Here is a 12,528-nt window from a genome sequence, read left to right as displayed (position 1 = left end):
GCTGGGTCATCTCTTCCTGTTTCCTAGTATAGCTTGTAATTTTGTGCTGATGTCTAAGCATCTGAATACATTGGTGAATTTATCCTGATGGCCAATTTTTCTCTCTTGGCTATTTCTTCTCCCCACAGCTTTTCTTTGGTATTTGGTTCAACTTATTTTCAGTCTTTAAAATTGTCCAGCTTAAGTTTTCAAAATTGGGCCAGGGACTCACTAATGGGGCACAGATTTTCTCCCAGGGGTTGGGTACAGAGAGCATGAAGAGTTTTTGTCCATGTAATTTCCAGATTCAGCTTTTCTGTGTTCCTGTGTTGAATCTTCAGAGCAGAGATTCAAAGTGGGCTATGCTGGCCTAATTAACTGAATAAAAGCATCCTGATCTCCCCTCCCTTTTTCCCTGAAACAGCTGACAGGAAGGAAGATGTCTATTTCTCTTAGTTGGCTGCATCAAGCCAGGGGTTTTACCCCAGTTTAATATCTTGGGAGTAGGAGAGGGGAGCCCTTCCTGGTTGCCATGGGGACTTGGTAACTCACATTTGTCCTTTCAGCTTGTCTCTCTGTCCCTCACCCTCCTGGGAATTGTATAGCACTGTTCTGGTCTGCTGATCCCCAAAGCAAGTCCCTTAAACAGCTTTTGCCTGTTTCTCCAGTGTGTTTATTTTATTATTATTTTTTAAAGATTTATTTATTTATTTTCTCTCCCTTTTCCCCTTCCCCCGTTGTCTGCTCTCTGTGTCCATCTGCTGCGTGTTCTTCTTTGTCCGCTTCTGTTGTCAGGAGCATGGGAATCTGTGTTTCTTTTTGTTGCGTCATCTTGTTGTGTCAGGTCTCCATGTGTGTGGCACCATTCCTGGGCAGGCTGAGCTTTCTTTTGCACCGGGCAGCTCTCCTTACGGGGCACACTCCTTGCATGTGGGACTCCCCTACTCGGGGGACACCCTTCTGCGGCAGGGCACTCTTTGTGCGCATCAGCACTGCACATGGGCCAGCTCCACATGGGTCAAGGAGGCCCGGGGCTTGAACATTGGACCTCCCATGTGGTAGATGGACACCCTAACCACTGGGCCAAGTTCGCTTCCCTCCCCACACTTTAGTTCTTAATTATGAAACAGGCAAATAAAAACTAGTACTGTATTAGAAGAAATCTTCAAATCACAGAAATTTAGGAAAATAAATATAAAATAACTCTTAATATTCTTCAAAGAATGACACAAAGGACAGAGATTGCCAGGGCAAAGACTTCTTTTCTTTCTCCTTTCAATTCCAGCATGCAACTATACCCCAAAATGGAAGTTAATACTTCTAGGTAACAATTGAGTTGTCTCTATATCAGGGGTTCTCACACATTTGGGTTGTAGGATCTCTCTACCCTCTTAATTACTGAGGACCCCAAAGAGCTCTCACTTATGGGAGTTGTATCTATGAATTTTTACTGTATTGAAAAGTAAAAGTGAGAAAATTTACATATATTTATTCATTAAAACATAACTATTAAAACCATTATGTTAACATAAATAACATTTTCAAGTGAATATATATATATATATATATATCTTTTGAGGTACCGGGACCGGGGATTGAACCTCAGACCTTGTATGTGGGAAGCTGGAGCTCAACCACTGAGCCAAATCAGCTTCCCTGAGTTGGTTTTCTTGTTTGTCTGCTTGTTGTTTGTTTTGAGGAGGCATCAGGAACCTAACCTGGAACCTTCCATTTGGGAAATAGGAGCCCAACTGCTTGAGCCATATCAGCTCCTAAAAATTATTTTGAAAAGAAATCGGTGCGCACAGTGACAATTACATTTTTATAAATCTTTTAGTATCTGACTTAATAGAAGATAGCTAGATTCTTATATCTGCTTCTGCATTCAATCTGCTATGATATATTGTTTTTGTTGAGTATTAAGAAAATTTAGCCTCAAACAGAAATGTAGCCGGAAAAGGAAGAGGTATTTTATTAAGCTTTCAGGTTAACCGTGGGTATACTTCTTTGGTACCATAACAAAACTCAATATATGTAGTGTTTGTCTATTTAAAGGTTAGGTGAAAAGTGAAATCTAAAATCCTATCTATGAGCTTTCCCACCTGTGTTACCTTAAAAATCACTAGTGTAAGGAAGTTGGCTTTGAGAAGATGGTGGATTAGAGAAACACGACTCTCTTCTCTCCCAGAAAAACAGCTAGAGAACAGGCAGAAAGGGCCTGAAAATAAAAAAAAGTTCCAGGGTTTAGGACACCAGGGAAAGGCTGGACACTACCCATTAGAGAAGGGGACATAGGGAAAATATCTTGACAGAGACTGAGTTGAAGCTACACCTGGAGCCACTGGTGTCCTTTTCCTACCCTACAAGTGCACAATTTTGAATTCTCTAGCCTTGGGCCATGGACAGAGGGAACTGTCGGGATCCACCTTCCCAGGAAATGGAAGAGAGAGGGATGCAGCCCAAGGCTGATTCAACTTTTGGCCAACAATTTTGGTCTGCTGTGTCCCACGAGCACTTTCAGGCCGGGTGGGGCCACACCATTGGGAGCTGGCACAGGACCACAGAACTCGACCCCTCTCAATCACCCTCCCCACTGACCAGGACTGGCTGTTGAGGAAGCAGAGGGGAATGGAATTATCCCCTACCTGGGAAAAGGGAGGGGACTGTCAGCAAAGGCTGGAGATACGTCTCTGAGAAAGTCTGAATTGCAAGGCTCTAAATAGCCTCAAGGCAAGATCTCTGTCACATTCATTCAGTCAGGGTTGCAGGGAACACACTCTGACCTGGCTCTGAATTGAGAGGGTTGCCAAACAGCGCCATCTGCTGGCAGATCAAGGAAGAGCATGAGCAGAGACTAAAAGTAAGTAAATTCCCCAAGGCCCTTGGAAGTGGGTCTGTAACTCATCACTGGGTCCATGAACCAGATTTGAGTAACTAACAGGGACAATACTAAAGACCTGGAATATGCTGAACCGTAAATCAAAGAAGAGCAGTAACACGCAGACTCCTTTCTCTAAATCCCTATGAGAGAGAAATTGAGCTTCAGAGTAAATTCACCATCATAATCAAATGCCTAAACATTAGCAAAAAATTATAAGCCATACTAAGGAAATGGAAGAAATGGTCCAAGAAAAGGAATATATCAAAACCTCAAATGACACACAGTATCTGATAAAACTAATCAATGAGATGCACACAAATTTCCGAAATCAAATTAATGATGTGAAAGATAACATGGCTACACAGATAAAGGACATCAAGAAGACACTGAGCAAGCACAAAGAATTTGAAAACCCAAACAGAAAAATAGTGGAGCTTACAGGAATGAAAACACAATAGGTGAGGAAAAAAAAACACATTAAGGGAGCCGATGTGGCTCAGTGGTTAAGCGTTGGCTTCCCACGTATGAGGTTCCAGGTTCAATCACTGGCCCTGGTACCTCAAAAACAAAAACAGAACAAAACACATTAGAGGCTTACAACAGCAGACTTGAAATGACAGAAAGAATAAATGATACTGAAGATAGAATAGCTGAAATTGGAGAGAACAGAGAAAAGAATGGAAAAAAATTGAGCAGGGTTCAGGGAGTTGAATGATAACACAAAGCAAAACAACCTATGTGTCAAGGGAGTTTCAGAAGGAGAAGAGAAGAGAGAAGGGGCAGAAAGAGTATTTGAGGAAATAATGGCTGAAAATTTCCCAACTCTCATGAAAGAAGTGAACTTACATGTCCAAGAAGCACAGTGTACCCCAATCAGAATAAATGCAAATAGATCTACTCCAAGACACATGGTACTCAAAATTTCAAACTTAAAAAGACAAAGAGAAAATTCTGAGAGCAGCAAGGGAGAAGCAAACCATCACATTGAAGTGGCACACAGTAAGACTTAGTGCGGATTTCTCATCAGAAACCATGGAGGTGAGAAGACAATGGTATGAAATAATTATGATACTGAAAGAGGAAAATTGCCAGACGAGAATTCTTTATTAGGTAAAACTGTCCTTCAAATATGAAGATGAGGGGAACTAATCTTCATATTGTCATGTGGCTCAAGCAGTTGAGTGCCTCCTTCCCAAAGGGGAGGTCCCAGGATTAACTCTCGATGCCTCCTAAAAAAAAATACAAAAAACAACAAGCAAAACAAGTGAAAAACCAACTCAGGGGAGCTGATGTAGCACAGTGCTTGGGCGCCAGCATCCCACACATGAGGTCCTGGGTTCAATCCCCAGTCCCTGGTAGTTTAAAGAAATAAAAATTTAAGTAAATAAATAAATGAAGATGAGTCTAAAATAGTCACAAACAGAAACTAAGAGAGTTTGTAAAATGGGCGGCTGACTTGGCCCAGTTGTTAGGGCGTCCGTCTACCACATTGGAGGTCCACGGTTCAAAGCCTAGGCCCCTTGACCCGTGTGGAGCTGGCCCATGTGCAGTGCTGATGCGTGCAAGGAGTGCTGTGCCATGCAGGGATGACCCCGCGTAGGGAAGCCCCATGTGCAAGGAGTGTGCCCTGTAAGGAGAGCTGCCCAGTGTGAAAGAAAGTTCAGCCTGCCCAGGAATGGTGCCACACACATGGAGAGCTGACACAAGATGACGCAACAAAAAAAGAAACACAGATTCCCGTGCCGCTGACAACAACAGAAGCGAACAAAGAAGACGCAGCAAACAGACACAGAGAACAGACAACCAGGGTGGGGCGGGGAAGGGAGAGAAATAAATAAATAAATCTTAAAAAAAAAAAAAGTTTGTAAAAAAGAATCTGCCTTTGCAGGAAGTATTAAAAGGAGCCTTACAGCCCAAAATAAAAAGATAGGGGAGAGAGGCTTGGAGGAGAGTGAAGAAGACGAGAATAGCAGAAAGGATAACCAAAAGAGTAAAAAGACAGATGAAAATAAGATATGACATATGAAAACCAAGAATAAAATGAAAACTAAGAAGTAAATAAAGAATTTACATTAATATCATTGAATATGAAGGGATTAAACTCCCCAATGAAGGAATGGATCAAAAAACATGAGTTATCTATATGCTACCTACAAGAGACTCACCTTAGACCCAGGGATACAAACCAGTTCAAAGTAAAAGGTTGGAAAAAGATACTCCATGCAAACAGTAACCAAAAGAGCAGGGGTAGGAATACTAATATTGGATAAAAGAGCCTTTAAATGCAAAAAAGTTATGATACAGAAGGCCATTGCATATTAATAAAAGGGACAATCCACCACTAAAAAATAACACTCAAAAATATCTATGCAACTTAACGAGGGTGCCCCAATATATGAGGCAAACTCTGGCAGAACTGGAAGGAGAAAGAGACATTGCTGCAATAATAATTAGAGACTTCAACACACCCACTCACATCATTAGACAGAATTAGACAGAAGATCAGGAAGGAAACAGAGAAATTGAATAATATAATAAACAAGCTAGACCTAACATATACACAAAATAGTGCATCTGTATGTATCTGAATGTTACATTCTTCTCAAGTGCTCATGGATCTTTCTTCAGGATGGACCACATGTTAGGTCATAAGGCAGGTCTCAGTAAATACAAAAAGACTGAAATTACACAAAGCATCTTCTCAGATCATAATGGGATCAAACTAGAAATCAATAATAAATGGGAAAGGGGGAAATTCACAAATGTGTGGAGGCTAAACAAACTCCATCAGTGGGTCAAAGAAGAAATTGAAAAGTGAAATTAGTAAATATATTGAGATGAATGAAAATGAAAACACAACTTACCAAAAACTATGGGATAAAGCAAAGGCAGTGCTGACAGGGAAATTTATAGCCATAATGCATATATCAAAAAATAAAAAAGTGCTAAAAATCAAAGCTCTAACTGGACAACTGGAAAAACTAGAAAAAGAACAGCAAACCATTTCCAAAGTAAGCAAAAGATACAATAAAGATTAGAGCAGATATAAATGAAACTGAGAACAAAAGAGAAAAAAAAGGAAAAAACCAACAAAAACCAAAAGTGGGTTCTTTGAGAAGATCAATAAAATCGACAAACTCCTAGGTAAAATAACAAAGGAAAAAAGAGAGAAGATGTAAAGAAATAAAATTAGAAATGGAAAGGGGGAAGGATTACGATGGACTGCATGGAAATAAAAAGGATCATAAGAAAATATTATTGGGAAGCAGACTTGGCCCAGTGGTTAGGGCATCCATCTACCACATGGGAGGTCCACGGTTAAAACCTTGGGCCTCTTTGACCCATGTGCAGCTGGGTCACACGCAGTGCTGATGCATGCGCAAGGAGTGCTGTGCCATGCAGGGGTGTCCCCGTTCAGGGGAGCCCCACGCACAAGGAGTGCACCCCATAAGGAGAGCCGCCCAGCACGAAAGAAAGTTCAGCCTGCCCAAGAATGGCACCACACACACGGAGAGCTGACACAAGATGACGCAACAAAAAGAAACACAGACTCCCGTGCTGCTGACAACAGAAGTGGATAAAGAACATGCAGCAAAGACACAGAGAACAGACAACTGGGGTGGGGGGATAAGGGGAGAGAAATAAATAAATAAAAAAGAGAATATTATGAGAAATTGTATGCAAACAAACTAGACAACATAGATGAAATGGATAAAGTCCTAGAAATGTACAAAAAACCTATAGGTAATACTGCATATATAAGACTGTTTTTCTTTGAAACTGAATGTATGTTAACATGACATTCATTTTTTTATCTAGCAAAACACACACACACACAAGAACAAGCATTATGCTAAGTGAAATAAACCAGACACAAAGTACTACATATTGTATGATTCCATTTAAATAAAATGTAAATATAAATCAATTTATAAAAATGGAATTATATTAGTGGTTATGTAGGCTAGGAAAGGATAGAGGGATTCAGAGGTGACTGCTAAAGGGTGTAGAGTTCTTCTTTTTGGAATAATGAAATTGTTCTAAAATTTTTTGTGGGATTGAAAGCACCACATTGTGATTATGTTAAAAGCCACTGGCTGTCAACAAAACAAACAAAAAAACCCCACTGCTGTAAATAATATTTATGCCAGAAATGCAAGGTTGAATTAACAATTGAAAGTCAATCAGGGAAGCGGATATGGCTCAACTGATAGAGTCTACCATATGGATGGTTTGATCCCCAGGGCCTCCTGACCCATGTGGAAAGCTGGCCCACATGCAGTGCTGCCTCACACAAGGAGTGCTGTGCCACGTGGGGCTGCCCCTGTGTAGGGGTACCCCATGTGCAAGGTGTGTACTATGCAAGGAGAGCCACCCCATGTGAAAAAAGCGCAGCCCGCTCAGGAGTGGCACCGCACACATGGAGAGCTGATGCAGCAAGATGACACAATGCAAAAGAGATGCAGCTTCCCAGTGCCACCTGATAATGCAAGCGGACACAGAGGAATATACAGTGAATGGACACAGAGAGCAGACAATGAGGTGGGGGGAACGGGAGGGAAATAAATAAATCTTACAAAAAAAGTCATAATGCAATTAACCCTATTAACAGACAAAAAAAAGAAAAACCCTATGATCACCTCAATAGTTACAGAAGAGTATTTGACAAAATTTAACATTCATTCCTGATAAAAACCTACTCCTAACATCATAATTAATGGGAAATGACTGAATACTTTCCCCATAAGATAAAGAACAAGGCAAGGATATTTGCCCTTACCACTTCCACTCAGCACTGGAGGTTCCTGCTAGCAAAATGGGGCAAGGAAAAGAAATAAACAGCATCTAAATTGGAAAGGAAGAAAGTATAACTGTCTTAAATAGTAGACAGCATAGTCATCTATGTATAAATCCTAAGAAATTTACAAAATTACTAGAAGTAATGAGAATTTATTAAGCTTGGTTGTGGGATATAAGATGAATATGAAGGAAGCAGATGTGACTCAATTGACTGGGCTTCCACCTACCACATTGGAGGTCCTGGGTTTGGTTCCCAGTGCCTCGTGGAGATGGCGAGCTGGTGCGGTGAGTTGATGCAACAAAAGAGACACAAAGAGGAAAGACAATGAGAGACACAACAAACCAGGGAGCTGAGGTGGTTCAGGTGACTGAATGCCCCTCTTCCACATGGGAGGTCCTGGGGTCGGTTCCTGGTTCCCAGTGCCTCCTAAAAATAAAATGAGCAGACCCAGAGAGCAGGGAGTGACTGCAAACAATGGGAAGGGAGGGGAGGGAGGGATAAATAAAATAAATCTTAAAAAAAAAAAAGATGATTAAAAAGATATACTGTATTTCTATATATTAGCAAAGAAACTAGAAATTGAAATATAAAAAACATACCACTTATGACTGAATAGAAAAATAAGAAATAGTGATAAATCTGACTAAATTATGTTTAAGACCTGTACAATGAAAATTATGAAACACTGTTGAGGGAAATTAAAGATGACTTAACTAAATGGAGAGAGATAACATATTCATGCACAGAAGAATAAATACTGTTAAAGATGACAGTTTCCCCCAAATTCACCTATAGCTTCCACACAGTCTCTATCACAAATCCCAATAGGCGCTTTTGTAGAAAGTGACAAGCTGATTCTAAAATTTCTATGACAATGTAAAGGATATAGAGTGGCCAAAACAACTTTGATAAAGAACAAAATTGGAGGATTTACATTACCTGATTTCGAGACTTAATATAAAGCTATGCCAATAAAGATAGTGTGGGATTGGTATAAAGATGGCAACTGAAAAGGCCTAAAGATCAGTGGAACAGGATAGAAAAACCAGAAATAGACTCATGCGTATATTGTCAATTCATTTTTTAAAAGTTTATTTTATTTTATTTATTCCCCCCTCCCCCTTGCTGCCTGTGCTCACTGTCTGTTCTCTGTGTCCATTTGCTGTGCGTTATTCTGTGCCTGCTTGTTTTCTCTTCTCATCTTCTCTTTAGGAGGTACTGGGAACTGATCCCGGGTCCTTCTGATGTGGGAGAGAGGCACTCAATTGCTTGGGCCCCCTCGGCTCCCTAGTTTGTTATGTCTCTCATTGTCTTTCCTCTGTCTCTTTTTTTGTTGCATCGTTTTGTTGCACTGGTTCTTCGTGTGGGCCAGCTCTCTGTGCAGGCCAGCTCACCTTCACCAGGAGGCCCCAGGAATCAAACCTGGGACTTCCTATATGATAGACAGGAGCCCAGTTGCTTGAGTCACATCTGCTTCCCACAATTCACTTTTGACAAAGGTGCTAAGGCCATTAAGTAAAGAAAAGTCTTTTCAACAAATGGTGCTGGAACAACTGGTTATCTTTATGCAAAAAAATGACCTTCAATCCATACTCATACCATATATAAAAATCAATCCAAAATGAATCACAGACATAATGTAAACCTAAAACTATAATATTTCTAGAAGAAAACTAAGGAGAATAATCTTTACAACCTTCAGTTAGGGCAAAGATTTCTTAGGTTATGACACTAAAACCATGATCTATAAAAGAAAAAATTGATGTCAGACCTAATCAAAATTGAAAGGTCTTCAATACTGTTAAGAAACTTAAAAAAAAATTTACTATCTGCCACTTTACAAAAAGAAGTTTTTTGATCCCTGCTCTAAACTCAATTAAAAAAAAAAAAAAAAAAGGAGATAAAAAACCCCAAAAAAGAAAATGGGCAAAAGATTTGGAAACTTTACAAAAGATATACAGACAGAAAATAAGCACAAGGAAAGATGCTCAACCACATTAGCCATTAGGGAAATGCAAATTAGAACCACAATGAAATACCACTACAGACTTATTAAAATGAATAATATTAAGAGATTGATTATGCTTTTTGGTAAGGATTCGAAGCAAGTGAAACATAGATGTGCTGTTGCTGGGAATTTAAAATGGTACAACCACTTTGGAAAAAAGTTTGGCAGTTTCTTAAGAAGTTAAATATATAATCATCACATGACCTTGCCATTCTATCCAAGGTATTTACCCAGGAGAAATGAAAATACATGTCCATACAAAGACTTATACTTTAAGTCTTATACTAGGTTTTCGGCTTTATTTAATAGCCAAAAACTAGAAATAACTCAAATATCCATCAACAGGTTAATGGATAAACAATGGTGTTATATCCATACAATAGACTACTTTTAGCAATAAATATGAATTAACTGTGGATACGCACAAAAACATAGATGAACCTCAAAATAATTTTGTTGAATGAAAGAAGCTAAGCAATATAGAGTCCATTTAGTAATGAGCCTATTTAAATGTAAATTTTAGAAAATGCAAACATATCTATAGGGATAGAAAGCAGATCAGTGGTTGCCTCCAGAATGGGGCAGGAGAGACAGGAATTACAGAGTCATGAGGAAACTTTCAGGAGTGATGATATGTTCATTATCTTGATTGTGGTGGTGACTGCACAAGTCTAAGCATATGTCAGAATTTATCAGACTGTATACTTTAAATATGTACAGCTTACTGACATTAATTACACCTCGAAAGAGCGGTTTATAAAACCCCAGCACTCAATCTTGTACTTTGACAGGATCTTTCACATGATTTTTGTAGCATCATGCACGAGACATTTAGAAAATATTGGTTCAATGACTTATGCATATCTTCCAAATGCTCACACATTCAGCATACAATACTGAAAAATATCACATTAACATTACTGCCCATCTCATAAAAAAAAATTATTGGGAATCAAGCTCACAGGAATTACAATCACAAAATTCTAGTATCACTGCTTGAAAGCTTGTATTTTATCATTGGCAACAGTATATAGTTATTTGTTTTACTTGAAGTGACAATCTCAGTTCAAGTTTTGACATTATACCTACTAAATTTTCAAGCCTGAATAATCATGGGTTTTCTGTCAGTTGTTCTTGCAAATAAAAGTGATGTTCCATGAAAAAAAGCAGCTACTTCAGTTCCAACTTAAATAATCACTAAATGCTTTTCTAGAGAGAACCATCATACTTTGATAGGCAATAAGTGTTTTACGTGTAGTTGCCATTTCATCACAATATGAAATGTGTAATCAAGGGTGGAGATTTATTATAATTAATAATTCTTATTGCTTTATCAAGTATATTCTTAAGTAAAATTCATTTCTTTTTTTTAATTAAAAGTATATATTTTTGGGACTTGGAGTTGTCCTAAATGATATTGTAAGGACAGATGTTAGACATTACAACTCACTGAATGTACTGGGGGAGAGTGTAAATTACAATGTAAACTATAATCCATGTGGTACAGCAGTGCTCCAAAATGTATTCACTAAATGCAATGAATGTGCCACAATGATGAAAGAGGTTGTTGATGTGGGAGGATTGGGGGGGTGGGTGTGGGTATGTGGGAACCTCTTACATTTTTTAATGTAACATTTTTTGTGATCTATGTATCTTTTTTAAAAAAAAGAATTTAAAAAAATAGTACATGGGGAAGTGGATGTGGCTCAAACAGGTGAGCACCTGCTTCCCACATGGTAGGTCCCAGCATTCGGTCCCCAGTGCCTCCTAAAAACAATAAAACAAGCAAACAAATGAAAAAACCAACTCAGGGGAGCCAGTGTGGCTCAGCGGTTGAGTGCCAGCTTCCCACATAGACCTCAAAAAAAAAGAAAAAAGAAAAAAGAAAAAAAAAGGTGGGAAAGAATACAGTTACAGTGACTACTACTAGAAAGTTTGGTACCACTGCTTGATTTATGTGCTGGCAATTTTATCCAATATTGCTTTTGAACCATCAGTGTAAATGTCAACATGGTAAAAAAGGCAAAAAGCAACAGAGTATTATTTAGAAAATAGTTTTGCTCTCACAGATTCCCTTTTTTAAAAGGTCCTAGGGACCCCCAAGGCTCTATAGACCACAGTTTGATAACCGATGCTTTATATCAAAACATTTACAAACTGCACATAGCACAGCAACTAACATTATTCTATTAAAAATTTAAGTTTTAGCCACAGAGAAAAATCTTACTTTTGTGTGATCGTGTCATCCTATCAGATTTAGCTGATGCATCCTTAACTCGGTTATGATATTCTAAAAGAAATGTTCGTTCATGCTCAAAGAAATCATCTACATCCTATAGGATCAAAAGGAAATATTAATTTTTTTCATTTTTCATTTTAGCAAAATATGTAAATTATTTCATTATAAATATTAAAGATCATCAATAAAACAGGACAGCAATCCTCTAAAACTCAAATATTAAACTTTATTTTATTTCACTAAGTTGTCTTTAATTGACATGCATTTCCATCTATCAAGTTAAAATTTTCCAGTGTTGTTGCTGCAGTCTTAGAGTTCCCCATATGGTTCATGTTCACATGTTGTACTTTGAAATATACTACTACTTGTGCTTTGCCTCTACAAGCCTGCTTCTCCAGCAAATGCATTACTGCAGTGGGAGTGATAACCTACTTTTGAGAAAAAAGGAAAAAATTCTGATAGATAAAAGTGAAATCTATTTTTCTTGGTCTATTATGTATTTTATGGGCCATTCCTGAAGACTACCTGGCCTTGGTATCAGGACCATTTCTGAATGCTCTGGGAAAACTGGCCAAACTGACTACATGGGAGCAAATATATGATCAAATACTCTCTTTGAT

General features: G+C 38.6%; 1 protein-coding gene and 1 long non-coding RNA gene across 2 annotated transcripts in view; both read right to left on the bottom strand.

The window, feature by feature from the left end:
- The window catches only part of SNX6 (sorting nexin 6), an 89,568-nt gene that overhangs the window by 39,633 nt on the left and 37,407 nt on the right, over positions 1-12,528 (bottom strand). The window contains exon 8 of the mRNA XM_004467893.4: positions 11,897-12,002. Within this exon, the coding sequence (XP_004467950.2) occupies positions 11,897-12,002 (106 nt within the window). The remainder of the gene's footprint in view (positions 1-11,896; positions 12,003-12,528) is intronic.
- Positions 3,946-7,678, bottom strand: LOC131277948 (uncharacterized). Its single transcript, XR_009185024.1, has 2 exons — positions 7,641-7,678; positions 3,946-4,089 (listed from the first exon to the last, which is right to left on the bottom strand). It is a non-coding gene; the product is annotated as an uncharacterized lncRNA (long non-coding RNA).

The sequence above is a fragment of the Dasypus novemcinctus genome, chromosome 3 (assembly GCF_030445035.2).
Source record: "Dasypus novemcinctus isolate mDasNov1 chromosome 3, mDasNov1.1.hap2, whole genome shotgun sequence".
In the NCBI taxonomy this organism is placed as follows: Eukaryota; Metazoa; Chordata; class Mammalia; order Cingulata; family Dasypodidae; genus Dasypus; species Dasypus novemcinctus.
Note: the sequence above shows the minus strand (reverse complement) of the source record. Positions and strands in the feature narration are given on the sequence as shown.